The 16,241-nt window shown below is 51.3% G+C and overlaps 3 protein-coding genes across 3 annotated transcripts; 1 reads left to right on the top strand and 2 right to left on the bottom strand.

Annotated features, from left to right (window-relative positions):
* Nucleotides 1–473: 473 nt before the first annotated feature.
* Nucleotides 474–5,424, bottom strand: AYO20_11687 (hypothetical protein; the record flags this gene model as incomplete). Its single annotated transcript, XM_022649906.1, has 6 exons — nucleotides 474–668; nucleotides 720–947; nucleotides 1,001–1,048; nucleotides 1,124–1,247; nucleotides 2,725–4,247; nucleotides 4,306–5,424. 6 exons carry the CDS (start codon nucleotides 5,422–5,424, stop codon nucleotides 474–476), a joined length of 3,237 nt encoding a protein of 1,078 aa, XP_022494120.1.
* A 483-nt stretch (nucleotides 5,425–5,907) lies between these two features.
* On the top strand, nucleotides 5,908–12,028 carry AYO20_11686 (hypothetical protein; the record flags this gene model as incomplete). Its single annotated transcript, XM_022649905.1, has 3 exons — nucleotides 5,908–6,122; nucleotides 6,241–6,758; nucleotides 8,910–12,028. 3 exons carry the CDS (start codon nucleotides 5,908–5,910, stop codon nucleotides 12,026–12,028), a joined length of 3,852 nt encoding a protein of 1,283 aa, XP_022494119.1.
* A 1,005-nt stretch (nucleotides 12,029–13,033) lies between these two features.
* On the bottom strand, nucleotides 13,034–13,594 carry AYO20_11685 (hypothetical protein; the record flags this gene model as incomplete). Its single annotated transcript, XM_022649904.1, has 3 exons — nucleotides 13,034–13,218; nucleotides 13,365–13,386; nucleotides 13,448–13,594. The coding sequence occupies 3 exons, from the start codon at nucleotides 13,592–13,594 to the stop codon at nucleotides 13,034–13,036; spliced, it is 354 nt and encodes a 117-aa protein (XP_022494118.1).
* Between the last annotated feature and the right edge of the window lie 2,647 nt (nucleotides 13,595–16,241).

The raw sequence follows: 16,241 nt of genomic DNA, 5'->3' as shown, positions 1-16,241 counted from the left end.
AGATCCAATGGTTCAACACCGTTTGTGAATTTGATGGAGCTCTGACTAAATCAGAAAGGGCGTTCTTGTTGACAGTAAACGCCGTTTCTTTCTCCGAGCAAGTCCCGTCGACGTCCACACACAGCTCCGCTCACAAACATTCCATCATTAGCCTGCCAAAGCCGGTGACAGGTTCCCCAAAACCCGTTCCAACAACCCAAAAGAGGTTCCTCGCCGTTTGTAAACTTGGATGGCTGTCTGAAGCAGAAAGTCTAGACATTGGATTGAATCTTTCGCCGATCTTGCGCCCCAACGCCTTCCGAAAATCCATGAGGGGCAAAAGCTGTAGGTTGGGAGACAGGAATATCTGCGTTTGCTCTTTGGTTGTCCCTTGCTCGAGCGAGGGCCAATGTCTTGCCTGCGTCAATGATTGCCTATCTCTCCTGCCCGTTTCCCTTGTACGATAGGTCGTTGACATGGCGGTTGTGGCTAATTTAGCAGCAGCCTCCAGCAGCGCCTGATTGCACACCTTGGCCTTGTCCGACCTGAACCGTAGGTTTGTTGTTGACCGTAGTGGTACCCATGCGTTCCTTGATCTGCCGGGCCATGGTCAAAAAGGCTTGTTCAACATTGGATGCATTCTTTGCGGAGGTCTCAAGGAACGGGATTCCCAGACTGTCGGCAAATTCCTATTGCATGATGAGTATTACTCCTGCCCATCCGGGGGTGCGCCACTGTACCTTTGCCATGGTGTACTCGACCACCTTCTTGTCCGACATATCGCTCTTGTTGCCGACGAGTAACTTGTTGACACCTTCAGTAGCGTAGCGGTCGATTTCTTGTAGCCATTGCTTGACGTTGTTGAACGAGTCCATATCTGTCACATCATAGACCACACAGATGCCATGAGCGCCTCGGTAATAGGAGGAGGTGATTGTTCGGAATCGTTCTTGACCGGCAGTATCCCACTATTCCGATGTCAGGTAATGTATCAAACTAACTGAGCGGAGTCTTGCCCTACAATTTGTAGCTTGACAGTCTTTCCGTCGAGTTCGATCGTCCGGATTTTCTAACCCCATGTCAGCCTCCCAGCTCTCATGACCCGGAACCTCAGGATAGCAGCGCCGAGTTCGCGACAACATACGAAATCGACGCCGATGGTAGAGATGTAAGATTCGGTGTACGTGTCATCGGCGAATCGCAACAGCAGGCATGATTTTCCGACACCAGAGTCTCCAATAAGCAAGAGCTTGAAGAGGTAATCGTATCTGTGGAACGATATCAATATTCAGGGCACAGGACGACGATGGCTTCCGAGGACGGATTGTCGAGGGATTGACTCTACACACCGTTAGCAAAAGGCCATACTCTGTCAATGGCGGTGGAAAGGATGATGGATTGCAGGCAACTGGGATGGATGGCTTACCACTCTGGATTCATGGTGCTCGATGATACAGGGGCTTCTAGGGAGGTTGAGTAGGGTTGAAACAGTTGGACGTGATTCGAACGGATAATTGAGAACGGCCTGGATCGGTGAAGCCAAGTAGAGAATGGAGTTCAAGGGAAAGGGTGAATTGATGGGAGAATGAATCTGGTGTCTGGCGTTTGCGGCCAACCTGGACTTTGAGATCCGCTACTTGGAGACGAAACAGTGGCAACGTAAGAGGGCAGTTAGGCGCAGGCTCAGGCTTCTCTGTCACCGTTCTAGCTCCTTGTGATAATTGGGCGGCTGAAGCCTGGTGAGCCTGTCAGAAAGAACCTTCCGGAGTGGCTGATGATGACCAGGTCGGGCAGATCACGTGTGAAGCCACAAACAGGGAATGCCTGCGATGGGCTGCGCTGCGACCTGCACAGAAGACTGCGTGACTTGACTCTTGATGCTTCCCGCTCTGTCTGATCAGCATCGTGACCATGGTGAAACTAGACCTCACAATTCTCATCAGATGACGCTCAAAAATAGTATTACAAAGCCCTGCAACACGTACATTCACCATCCACGGGACCAAGAATCGTGCATTGCACCTGACAGTTAGCCCAACGCGCCAAAGAGCACCTGTGCGGGCCAACACGAGGAAGAAATGATAACGACAACCATGTTGGTCAGAAGGGTTTTGTTTTATTAGCTTTGTTGACAAACTCACAGCCTGCTTTACCTGCTGAAGAGGCTACATCTGGTCTCTACGCAACTCTCGACCCTTGAAGTTCACCTACTCAGGTGTATATGCTGGTAGCGGAGCTGCTGGACCTTCCCACGAGATTGGGCCGTGAGCATCAAAACACAATGTCAGGACAGCCTTTCTTTCCTTCACTCTATCACTGAGATCTCCGGCCTGTATGCAAGGATGAAAGTCCGTCATGTATCCACTGATCTCGACGGAGAAAGTGGACACCAAGACGTCCAAGTCGCAAGATGTATTCTATTGGTCACTAGCATGTCCCCAGATCATCAGGAGCCAGTGGACTAAAGCAAGAATCATGGTGCTATGACAACCTGGACGACTGTAGATGACAGACGACACCGCTCGCATCCAGGCGGCGCTTTTAGCGCACAAGAGCCGCAAGTCTAGCTCAGGTCGGTAGGAGCACCAGACGGAGGTAGGTACCTCGTATATCTTAGAGCACCAAGCTTTCTTCATCTAGATGTATTCAGCACGTCTCTACCAGGTCACATATTGACCAAGCCTGGTATCACAACGCGGTAATCAACTCCTTCGCTACGACGTTCCTTTGCCCCATGGCCTCTACGATGCATATCCATGTGCCTTCAACCACTCCAACAACTCCGCCTCATCACGATCCTTGTATCCGGCATTCCCTGTAATGGTATCATGCACGATGACCAAACTCCTGCTGAATTGCCCCGTTTCCTTGTCCTTGAAGAATTGTTCGATATCGTCCCTGATCTTGAGATCCGAGTACTTGGGCAGGCCTGATTTGACCCATCTGTCAATAATGACACTGGTTACTCCCAATCGTTTGTAGACGCGAGCCCAGTTCTTCTTCGTATACTCCCAAGCAACATCCCGGGTTTCGTTGTTATTGGAGACAGCGATGATACCTCCGTGCGCGTCCTGTGGAGGGACTTGTTCCGACGTAACAAAATCTAACAAGTCCCATGCATGTTCGGATTTCTTTGAGCGGCCAAGCGCTTGAATACAGATCTCCTTTCCATCAACACTGGTGGTCTTGATGAATTCCTGCTTGATGGTGTCATACTCTGCTTGTCCGCCATTTGCCACCGCCAGGTTGAATATCACACCTCGAAGGTTTTGATGAATGGCTTTTTCATCGCCGGATTTCCAGGCTGCAAATTTCTTTCGTCCTTCAGAGATGATGTCCTGGTGGCCGGCGCCGGCAGCGGTGGCGAGGAGGAGTTTTCTCGATTGACCGGTCAGCCAGTCCTCACCCTCAGGGTAGTCCCAGCCTATTGCCTCTGCTGCTGGGGAGACCAATTTGAGGGTGAATTTCTTCAGTGCCGCAGAAATTTCCTTGTTTGATGCAAATACTTGTCGCACCTTCGACAGGGAGCTAGCAATCTGTTGCCACACCAAGAAGCTCTTTTCCCCCTTGAAGCCTTCAAGGAGAGACAAAAGAGCAGCTGTTGTACCGTTCCCAGAAACTGCCAAGGCAGTGGCATCACCCATCAGACCAATCTTGTCTTCGATCGAGAGCTGATCATGAGCTTCACCAAGCTTGATAAGCCGTTGAGGTGGGTAATTCGTGCGATAAAAGCCGCTCTGGTCGGCATTGATTTTGTAAAACGCATCATCCACCTCGCGAACAGTGTCCTGCTTCTGAGTCAAAGCACTGTGGACAATCTTGACAGGAGTACCGGTTTTAAGACCAACAGGAATCCACCACGTGGTTTCGTCTTCTTCGGCCTTGACGTCGCCGGTGGTCAGGAACCTTGATTGGCGGATGGATATCTGGCCAGGTTCTTCTGCTACTGTAACCACCGGAAAACCAATCTTGCGGATCCAAGGATCCATGAAAGCTTGGACATCCTGCCCGGAGGCCGCACTGAGGGCAGCCCAGAGATCGTTGGTTTTCGCATTGCCGTAAGCATGGATCTTGAGATAGTCACCCACACCTTTCAAAAAGATGTCTTGGCCGAGGTAGTTGCTCAACATTCTGATAACAGAGCTCCCTTTGAGATACGAAATGTGGTCAAAGATCTGATCTACCTCGAGAGCATTGCGGACTGGGACTTCGATAGGGTGAGATGCACGTAAGGAGTCGAGTTCGAGAGCTGTTTGGACAGCTTCAGCCTGGAGTCAACGTCAACAAGGGCAACACTGGTACAGTACCTCTAGACATCTTACGCACCACAAACTGACTCCAGACTTTCCACTCGGGGTGAAGATGGTCGACAGCTAGCCAGCCAACCCAGGTGGCAAACCCTTCATTCAGCCACAACTCGTTCCACCAATCCATGGTGACCAGGTTGCCGAACCACTGATGTGCTAGTTCGTGAGCAACAACATAGGCAACTCTGTTTTTGAAACGGGCATCTGACTTCTCTTCGTCGTATAGAACAGCCGTCGTTCGATAAGTGACCAATCCCCAATTCTCCATGGCACCCATCGCGAATTCATGGACCGCTAGCAGATCTGACTTAGGAAGGGGATACTCAATGCCGAACACGTCGGAAAAGTAGTCGAGGGTCTTGTGGGCGTGTTCCATCGCAAAACGACCTTGCTCTTTAAGCCCCCGAGTGGTGTAGACTCTGACCGGCAGGGGCTTGCCGTTGTACTTGCGTTCGGTAAAGCCTTCGACATATTCAAAATCCCCAATGGCCCACGCCGCCAGGTATGTACTCATAGCCGGCGTCTTCTCAAATGCTACTTTTTTCAAACCCTGCTTGCTTCCCTTGTTGGAGGACTTTTCTGGCATGTTGCTGAGAGCGACGAGATCCTCCGGGATTTCGACCTCAAACTCGAAAGACGCTTTCAAATTTGGTTCGTCAAAGCATGGGAATGCCCTTCGAGCAGCACAAGCTTCAAATTGAGTGCTGAACATGTAGTGGTGCTCTCCATCTGTTGGAGTGCCCGCAGCTGGAGTGACAGCAGGCTTGTATTTGGACCGGTAAAAGCCTTCCATCGCATTGTTCATGATTCCCTTGAATGTAATGGAAAAGACAGCGTCACCAGATGGTATTTTCTCCGAGAATTTGATTGTTGCTCGCTCACTCTTCTTGTCATAAGATACGTCGGCCATTGATGTGATAGTAGAGCCGCCATCTTTGCTAAGGACTTCTGCATTTTTGATCTCTAGCTCTTTGACATTGATAACCAACTCTTGCGTTTCCTGCTTAACTTTTGAGTCAACCTTGACAGTGCCATCGTAGCTCCAGTCCCCGCCAAACTCGAGATTGTAGAGGGACAGGTCATAGTTGAGTGGCTCTATGGTATCGGGCAGGATATCGCGGTCCGCGGGAGGTGCCATGGTTCTCCTAGCCTCAAACGAGCACCAGCGAACCTGGGGTAATGTCCGGTTGAAGTGTTTGTGGAGAGGAGGTTGGTTGATTCGAGAATGAAGCGCGAATGTGCAAATGGTTCGTCTCGTGCCCGCGATCACAGGTCCAGCCTTGAGTGTCGAAGTGAAACAAGAGTATAATTTGAATTCAAGCATCAAAATCCTCCTTCTCAAGGTCCAACTAGATCAGGAGTCACAGCATCCGACGACTAGCCTGTACAAACACCGCAAACGTGGGATGACCACCAATCGAGTCGACGCAATACAGAGGTACCTGATTGTTGCGTTGGCGGGGACTCCTGCTTGCATCATCTCCAACTGCAGCTCCAAATAATAATTTTCAGCCTTACCACATCCAGCCTCGTCTTGCACGCGACACTGTGTGTCCCAAACAAGCAAGTCGATTCCCTTCCTGCTTCCTTTCTCCTCCTGCGCATCGTCCCCTTCCATGTGATGCCGGCATCAGGGGACGAATTCGTCGTCGATGGATCAGATGACGATGCGCCCAGAGCATCCACCCGCGGCCGCGCAGCGGCTCGAAGAGCAAATGCTCGTGAATCTGCCCAAAGCTTTGAGGTAACCCGAACTTGGGATTTGCTTATTGAAGGCGCCGATGGAACCATTACAGGGGCCGTTGAGGGCCTCCTTGAGGCGGGCAAGAGGAAAAGGTAGGTTCATCGATCCAGTGACGAAAGTGGTCAGAGAGAGCGAGAGCGAGAGAGGAAGCTATAGTGGAGGAACCAAAGTGCACCTCATTTGACCTATCTCACCATGGCTCTTCTGCAGACTCCTCAAAGACACCACACCTCTCCAGCGCGGCATCATCCGTCACCTGATTCTCATACTCGACATGTCCCTCTCTATGAATGAGAAAGACCTCCGTCCAACCCGTTATTTACTCACCCTATCCTACACCGAATCCTTCATCCGCGAATTCTTCGAGCAGAACCCGATTTCTCAGCTGGGAATAATAGGCATGCGTGACGGTATTGCGCTCAGGATCAGTGATATGTCTGGCAACCCAAACTCTCACCTGTCTGCGTTACAGAAATATCGCAAGGAAGAGCCCAAAGGCAGTCCGTCTCTGGAAAATGCGCTCGAGATGGCAAGAGCAGGACTATTCCACTCACCTAGCCATGGGACACGTGAAATACTGCTAGTGTTTGGCGCTTTGCACACTTCGGATCCAGGAGACATCCACAATACGATCAACAGTCTCGTCCACGATAAGATCCGTGCTACGGTTATTGGACTCGCAGCGCAAGTCGCCATTTGTGCCGAACTTGTCTCTAGGACGAATGATGGTGACTTATCGCCCTATGGAGTCGTATTGCACGAACAACACTTTCGAGAGTTGTACATGGCTGTGACAACTCCACCGATTACCCATGACAGTGCCAACAAAACAGCCCCATCCCTCTTGATGATGGGTTTCCCTTCTCGGACTGTGGAGGATCACCCCTCGTTATGCGCTTGTCACACAACTCCCCGAAGAGACGGGTATCTGTGCTCGCGATGCAGTACCAAAGTGTGCAGTCTGCCGAGTGAATGTCCTGTGTGTGGGTTGACCCTAATTCTAAGTACACATTTGGCGAGGAGTTATCACCATTTATTCCCTCTGGTTAATTGGCTCGAAGTCCCCTGGTCGAAGGCTTACCGCAGCACTGCTTGCTTCGCCTGTTTGAAGCCATTTCCTCCGATCCCAAAGCTAAATCAACCCCCGATATCAACCATCAGAGACCGTTCGCAAGGGACTGTCCGATCTACTGGCTCAGAAGCGTCGAGCTCCACTGCTGGTACTAGCCGACCTTCTCAACCTGCAGTCCCCTCGCCGACAACAAGTACTAGCAGATATGAGTGTCCTGTCTGCCATAAACACTTCTGTATTGACTGTGATCTCTTTGCGCACGAGGTTGTACATAACTGTCCTGGATGCCAGAGTGCAAAGATGCAGACAAGCTTGATGGGGGAGACGGAGATTCCGGCTCCTGATGGGCGTGAAATACAGGACGAAAGTAACTCGACACAACAGAACGCGGTGGAGAGTCAGAATGGAGATAGGATGAATATTGATTGAAGATTGAGAGCAAACTCGAATTAAACAATCTCCTCAACTGCTGACACCAAATTCCTATGGCATCTTTGCTTTTCAAGCTAGGGCTATCGGGCTCAATGTATTGTTATTTCGCAACCACATTACACACATAAGTCTCGGAATCTGTGTCTAAGGACTGATTGCCCGCTGATCATCGAGGGTCATCACATCACTACATATCTGCAACCAGTTTTCTCGCCTATTCTAAATTGTGCAGCAATCATGTTCTTGTCCGACGAGCGAACAGCCGGGCTGCTGAAGTCGATTCTGACAACACAACATTGGAAGAATGTCGTGCGTGACCTGGTTAATGCTGCTATGGGTGTCAAGTAGGTTAGTATAAAGCAGGCAGTTCTTCTCAAATCGGCGAGCTGTCGAGTGAAGAGTACCTCGTAGCGAGCTTTCGCATCAGTGCGAACTGGAAATGGGGAGGAGGTTGGTGGGACGAGATATGCAGAAGAATAACACGCGCCGCCCACGCGCCTGCCTTCGGAACGGAAAAACGTGGTAACCCTGTCAGACGTGTCCGACGCGCAATATCTGCACTGTCAGACAACTCTGCCGATCGATCCTTCCACCAAAACGACAGGGCAATGGTGGAGTATCAACATCAAATGACAGGTCATGTACCTTTTTGGATGCAGCCCAATAATCTCCATCCCTGGCGAATTGGCGACATGGCAGATTCCTTGCATGCAGACTCAATCACCACCACCAGCGTCCCTGCCACTTCAGATATCGACACATATCTTCAGAAGTCTACAGCGCAGGATCGTACTTCAGCACTCTTGATTGCGACCTACCAATCTATACATTCTAATTCCACAACGGAAGTATACACCCTCACCCTCAAAGGGCTATACGCCTGCATACTGTGATGTTTACAGACATACACATAATCCACTGAACAACGAAGACAACTTTACATCGATGTCGAGAGTGCCTTATGAGACCCAGACCCGTCCTCGCTATATCTCATGGGCATGCTTCATTCTCTACTCACTGTGTGGTCAAGTTGGCTCAGGCAGTGCGATCACCATGATGTTTGCACCCTGAATGGACGTCAAACACCTGCATTGAGCAAAAGATTACTTTTGGCTGAGCAACATGCATGTTAAAAGTTCTAGCTATCGCTTTAGGTACTCCGGGTTAGGCGCGCAATTTTCAGCTAGAGAAATCAGGGGTTCCACGTTTGAGCTCAGTCGAGAAAAGGGACGCCCAAAACCCTTCTTACCGAAGAACATCGAGCGCGCATCAAAGTACCACGCGGATCGGGGGGAGGACATCACTCGAATTGCGGGTTCTGATCCTCCCGTGTCTGGAAGATTGACGGCCTCGGGTGTGCTGAACGGGGTGGCAGGCGGTGCCGTCGTTGACAGAGCCGCGGATACGGAAGACGCCGTTGTTACTTCTTATCAATCCGAGTTGATAACGTTCAGGATGCCATCGAGGCGTCTGGCCTCTGACCAAAATGCAGGCAAGATCGAGCGCACGATGCCGCGAAGATTGAGAGACCATGCTGAAAAACCCCATACCCACCCCAATGCTAAATTGACGTTTGACCTGAGTAATATCAGAAGGAAACTCAACTTCGACAGCAATTCCCTCGCTAATAGCCAGAAGCTTGCCAAACGCCAGAGACGCGACTTTATTGAATGCCGATGTCATCTGACCATCTGGGACAACCGTGACGGTGCCTCAACACTGCCACTCGTCACCGAATCATCTCTCTGTCGGGTGGGCCGCGTGCAAAACGGTAAAGATGGAACATATGTCTCCATAGAACTAGAAGAACCGTTCATCGTCAAGGTGTCAGCGCTCAAAGTTCCCACCAGCTCCCATGAGAGTAAACCAGATCTGGAAATGAGCACCAAGTATTTTCTTGAGGTCAAGATTATACCATGCACTGCTGACACTGAATGGCCTCCTATACCCATAATGGGTGACAGCACCGGTGACCACTTTACCCCGGACCTCAGGAAGCTGGGCGTTGAAGAACTGCAGGGGGCTATTGTCGCAAGATACACCCATCTTCCAACAGCCCCTGACCGAAAGGCTCCGCTCAGTGTGTTTTATCTGTCTGAAGGACGCACCTACCGGACAAAGTACGGCCTTGAGGTTATATCAACTTGGCACAAACCCGAAGTCTCCCCCCCATCTAGCGGCAAGCAGAGTAGGGGGCTGGACATGGACACATTTCGCTTCCAGAAGCCCAAAAAGTTCATTTTGCCTACCAGGACGAGAAAAGAACAGCCACCTTTGCCCGAGGAAGCCACGGAAGAACTGGAAGTACACTATAAGTTTTCGGAAACGATGGTAGGAAGTACAGATGCTGCAGAGCACTTCCGCAATACCGTCGTTCGGGGATACGGCTGTCCAATATGCGTGGGATGGGGCTCCAATAACAGACTGCAGGAACTTCTGTCACATCTAGGATCCGTGCACGCGGAATATGTCTTCTCTCCCTCGAAGCAGCGGCGAGACAGGAAATCAAAGCGGTTGACCCAGCTCGAAATGAAGGTCGAAACTCTCACGGGCAGAAAAAGGGCAGAGAATGACAAGGCCTTTCCGTCAAATAGAGGAGATCGCAGGTCAACAGGGGAAGGGGGCCCTCTACAACCTCTTTTTAGCGGTAATAAGCCTTTCAGCCTTTCTGCACCAGTCAAGGCGGCTCCACGATATCCATTGGCATCCCAGATTCCCGATTTCCGAACGCCTATGCGCAAAAAGGTCAAAGCTATCCGCCTTCGGACAATGTATGATGAGCCCGAACATGTCTGGACCTCCATTACAAATCGACCAGTCTCCCCCAGTGAAGACCCACAGAGTGAAACAGATGATGAGGTGGACAATAGTTGGCAGATTGACTTGCATATGGAGAATCTCGATAACCTCGCTCGCCAGAAAGGTTGGAGCAAAAGCAAGCGCGAATTGACTAAACGTTGGGACCGACACCGGATGGAAGAACAACTCGAGCACTCGCGCTATGTGTCGAACTCTCTGATCAGATTTGCCAGAAAGCACAGAGCATGGCTGAAGAATGGGGATGAGGAGCTGTGGCAGGTCTTCTTTGACTTCTTGGCTGATCTGAAAGAAACCGGCGTTATCGATGATAACGTGGTTTCAGACGTCAACGAGCTAGTTTTTCTAGGTCCTCCGCTCCCCACAGCGCATCAAGAACAGGAGACATGCGAGAACGTCACAGATCATGCAGAAGATGGAACAAGCGCGTCCGAGCAGCAAGAATCAGCCACGGTGAAAGCGAACACTCGAGTCAGTGATATTCCAAGAACCGGAGTCGCCCAAGATGCGGAGCCCGCATCTCAGAGCGCTGAGGCAGCCCATCCACGATCGGTGACTCCTGCAGACGCGCCCAGTCCTGCCGACGAGCAAGATAAGCGAAAGCAAGGAGCTGTAAGGCAACAACGCCGTCCTCCAACGGAATATCACTGCGGAGCCTGCCTACAGCAGATTGAGCGTGCGCACAGAGACACGATTTACTGCACAGCCGAAAACTGCCCCTCGCCCAGCACTAGATATCACAAGGCATGTGCCTGGGACCAGCTGTCGGCCTGGAGAAGAGGTAAATTCCCTCTTGATGGGGGCGTCGACAGTCCTCTTCGAGATTTGAGTCCAGCGGAGGAGCTGAAACTAAAGCACTGGGCATGCAGAGGTTGCACTTTGATGCGTTGGATGATATGGAGATTCACGGGACCGGAGGAGGAGGAAGAAGAAGAGGAGGAGGAGCAGGAGGAGGTAGAAGAACCACCCGTCCCGGCGCCGCGGGTGATTCCAGTCAGACCAAAGAAGAGAGAAGAGGTGCCGCTGCTGAGACTAGCTGCCATGGGTTCCTGGCGGCAGAGGCTGAGGGGAATGGAAGCAGAAGAGGCCAAGGCCAAGGCCAATGCAGAAGACAATGAAGAGGGTAATGGGAAAGGTAAAGAGGTAGTGAGGGACGTGGTGACCCCAGGGGAATGCAGAACCGAGACTCCGAACGAAAATGCCCCGAGCATGCCAATGGACAATAGAGATGGCACTCCCTTTGAGGACAGAATGGACCTTACTACCTGGTACAGCTCAGACATTGCGATTGGGAACGGGGAGGGACCTTCTGGTCTAAACAGAGCGGACACACGGGTCAGAGAGAGATCTCGCACTCCCGCGGATGACAGAGTGGTCACTCCAGGCCGAGGCAGGTCTCGCACTCCTCTTGGAAACAGACCAGGGACTCCCATCAGGAAGAGGCCGGGCACTCCTATCGCGGACAGAATGAGTCTCCCCACACGGGTGAGGATGAGGATGGGCAGTCCCATGCGGACGGGAAATCTGCAATCAAGACTCAAGGCCGCAGGGCCAGGGCTGACGTTGAAGTCCGGGTCCAACGCGCAGGAAAAGGCAAAGGTGGCGGCGAGAATCCTCGCCAAAAACGGGCGAAACGGTCTCTCGAATTTGCGATTTGCCGAGTCGGTGCCTGATTGAGGAGCTTTAAAAGGGTTACAGGGATACAATACAATATATGTTGAGCGTTGGGACATGGAACAATGCAAAAGAAGGTCGGGGATCAAAGACCAGGGGAACCCAAGAAAGGATAGACTGAGATGAGCAATGAGACTACCACCTATTAATACCTCTAGCTAGCCATGGAGTGGACACGACTCTTTTTCTCCCTTATCGGGGACTTTCTTTCTCAAACTTCGTCTCCCGGAATCCATTGCACCGATCCGCTTGTCGAGGGAGAGGGTCGGACTAGAGAAAAGCGACGGAGCGGACGGCCTATGGACCCATGGACCCATGGACCCACGAACCGCTTGCATCAAGAGGCCAAGTCGAGTCAGGATGTGGCTTTCACTGCTATGGCTTGTGGTCGTAATGGGTGGGTGCAACGAATCCTGTGGTGCGCTCTATGCGAAAAAGAATCGCATGGACAGGATCAGGATGGTGACCACAGGGTCTGGGATAGATAGGGAAGAGATACGGTGAGGCAGAATGAGGGGGAAAACGATCGAGTCTCTGTCTGCAGGAAGAAGTATTTTTCGGGGTTTGACTTGTTTTTGAGACTTCCGTACAAGAAACTCTGGGGGAGAAAGCACATCCTGTGGAGCTGTCTTTCTGGCAGCAAATCACCTGTCCCCTGATCGCTTTTCCAAGTCCGCCGTGAGGCAGATGTATTCTGGACTCCAAGGCGCCTGTATCTCTTTTGACCTCCCCAAAGAAATGCTTTCAGTACCGTGTCAGATCACTGACATACAGAAACCAGGTAAATATGGGTTTTGGTGACGGGGAGGTTATGTTTTTTTCTTCTTTGCAGGCGAATCTCCAATATGCCCTCGACCGATGCTTTGGCACCGCGACCGGAATCACACATGTCAAGGTGATTCTTTCCAGGAGAGCTGAAGTGAGATCCTCGCATGGGCTGCCAGCACAGCCATGAACCACTCATATTCCAAGACTCTTCTCGGACGATGCGCAACACCGCAGTCGACCTCAACCTTTCATCTCCTCATCTTCGTCTTCGGGGGCTTCGAAGTCCTCGTCATCGTCGTCGTCATCATCATCCAAATCGTCTCCGGCGTCCTTTGACTTCTGCTCGGCTTCGGCCCAGTCGATCTGCTTGCGGCGAGTCCGGGTTTCGACGATGTTGTCCAGCTCAATCGCTTCCATCTCATCATCTGATTGACAAAGTCAGTTTCGATCGCCTTTCTGGAATGTCGCACGCAGGGGACTGAGATGGAGAAAAGAGACGGGAAATCGATGCGCGATTGCGATCACGAGCGCCGTAGTGTAGAAAGTTTATTCGGAAAGGGGTAGATGGTACCTTCTTCTTCAGCTTCAAGTTGCTAGAACAGAAATCGTGTTAGAGAAGGATCACAACGTGAAGGACTGGTGTCGCCGACGTACCTCTATCTCTTCCTCTTCTTCCTCTTCCTCGTCGTCGATATCATCCTCGTCCAAGAACCCTATTTGCTCCACCGCTTTGCCCTTGCCTTTGCCGGTGTCTGTCACTTCGCTTGCGTCCTTGGGGACAGTCTCGCCGTTTGCCGACATTTTGCAGCGCAGAGGGTACGAGTGAGGAGATTTCAAAGTCGATGGAATAGTAAGGATCAGGGTCTGAAGTGTCAAAACCGTGGGTATTGAGTGTGTAAAAGAGCAAACAATTGTTGGAGGATGGACAATTCAAGTTTGGAGAGTTGCGCGCTTCGCGACAGGTCGCCAAGCAACTGAGTTCGGCTAATCGTTTTGGGATATTCCGATTCACGTGATGGGCTCTCACCAGAACCCCAGACGTGGTACCTGTTCGGACAATCGCCTCCTGTGCTTAGATTCACCTGTCGACGAACCGTTGTTGCTGCGATGGCATGAATCTATAGACTTGAATCACAGACATGCAAACCAGCTCTTGTGGTGAAGTTCACGGGCTTTCAGGTCATTGCAAAGGTGCCCAAACCCTCTTGAAAATCTCAACTTTGCTCTGTTGATGTACTCGCGGTAGCTTCTGAACGTACTACTACATGGTTATTGAACAGGCTCTGGCGACAGATAGGTGCCAATGGCCGGTATGGCCGGAATTTGATGGCTCGATCAGGTGGAATGGTCGGCTACGGTCATTGGTACACTACAAGCATGCTCGGACTGCGGAATATGCTCGACAACACGAGAATCAGAGAGACCTCATTCCCCCCATTGAGATTCAAGCCAACGACGCAGTGAGCGGACTCGCTTCCTCGAGGATGATACCCCCAACTGTGGATCTCCGCGTGCTCGCCTCGTGAAGAGTAAACCGTAGTATTTGTATTTGCCTGTATTTTGTACTTGTAGTATTCCCCAAAGGAATTGACTTTTGTGGCATGATCACTGTGAGAAAATATTGCTGATCTTTTAACCTTACCCTCGAGTTAGGCTCATGGCGGCTACCATAAGAGGGTAACGAGAATGAGATGTGGGAGGGGACGAACGAATGGGAATCCATAGGGCTTGGCCGGGGCGGAAGGACATGGCAGACAGAGTTGCCTCCACAAAATTCTATTCTTTCTAGCACAGTCTACTGGACTGCATTTGCTTGTAGCATGTTCGCTCAGTACCACTTTTTGGCGAGGAGGAAATTTCGAGCGTTGGCAGGGATGTCGAAACGAAGGTAACGGTGGTTGGTTTGGTGGCACGGATACCAAGATGACTCGCATCCCACCAGAAGAAGAAAGAACTGGATGATGTAAATTCCAATGCAGCCAATTTCATCATGTTGGACAGGTTCGCGCAGGAAATGGAAGCATCGTGAAAGATTCCTGACGGGTATCGAAGATGCAAACATCAGGCGACTTTTACCTGGTTGCCCCTCCAATCAGGCCTCGAAACCCACTTCAGCCTTGTGGTCGTAGAATTTGACCGAAAATGATTGTGGTTGGTGGGTTGGCCCATGACGTAACCAGGCCAACTGCGGGACAGCTTCCATGCCTCACCCACCAAAAGGCCACCAGGCGACAACTTCCCCCATCTAGAGTTCCCTATAGCCTAGATGATGAGACAAGGCGCTCAGAGAGAATCGCAGCGATGCATCAGGTAGCATCTCAGCCCACTTCCAGGTACCGCATGCGCCGGCTGGAAGAGGCCGGCAGCTTCGAGTGGGAACCAGTCCTGCAGCTAGAACAGTCACCGTAGTTCCACGCACTTCTTCATGCTTCTACCAACTGCGTCCCGCCCTCGCCTTGGCGAAATTTTGACAACAACCAAATTCCATAAATCTCTGTGATCAGGCTCTGCCTTTCCTCTTTCTCACCATCAGATCACACATTCACGAAGAAATCCCCTCCTAGAACGAAAAGTCTTCTTCAAAAGACTTCTTAATACTCCTTAATTTACCTTCCAACACGCTATCTCATATTCCTCATTTCCTCCAGTCATAATGGCCCCAGCCATCGGTATCGATCTAGGTACTACCTACTCATGTGTGGGCGTCTTCCGAGATGACCGCATCGAGATCATCGCCAACGACCAGGGCAACCGGACTACCCCCTCGTTCGTTGCTTTCACCGACACAGAGCGTCTGATTGGCGATGCCGCAAAGAACCAAGTCGCGATGAACCCCCACAACACCGTCTTTGACGCCAAGCGACTGATTGGTCGTAAATTCAACGACGCCGAAGTTCAAGCCGATATGAAGCACTTCCCCTTCAAGGTTGTTGACAGGGGTGGCAAGCCTGTCATCCAGGTGGAGTTCAAAGGCGAAGAGAAGCTGTTCACACCCGAAGAGATCTCCTCCATGGTCTTGACCAAGATGAGAGAAACTGCGGAGTCATACCTCGGTGGCACAGTCAACAACGCAGTCATTACTGTCCCTGCCTACTTCAACGACTCCCAGCGCCAAGCCACCAAGGATGCTGGTCTGATCGCCGGCCTCAACGTCCTGCGTATCATCAACGAGCCCACTGCTGCCGCCATTGCCTACGGTCTGGACAAGAAGGCTGAGGGCGAGCGCAATGTCCTCATCTTCGACCTTGGTGGTGGTACTTTCGATGTCTCACTCCTGACCATCGAGGAAGGTATCTTCGAAGTCAAGTCTACCGCCGGCGATACTCACCTGGGTGGTGAGGACTTCGACAACCGTCTTGTCAACCACTTCGTAAACGAATTCAAACGCAAGCATAAGCGAGTTAGTATTCCCTCCCCTCCATCCCCCCCCCCCCCCCTTTCATCTTTC

Source organism: Fonsecaea nubica (assembly GCF_001646965.1).
Source record: "Fonsecaea nubica strain CBS 269.64 chromosome Unknown Scaff183, whole genome shotgun sequence".
Taxonomy (NCBI): Eukaryota; Fungi; Ascomycota; class Eurotiomycetes; order Chaetothyriales; family Herpotrichiellaceae; genus Fonsecaea; species Fonsecaea nubica.
The sequence above is the reverse complement of the archived record's forward strand: the minus strand, read 5'-3'. Positions and strand labels throughout refer to the sequence as shown.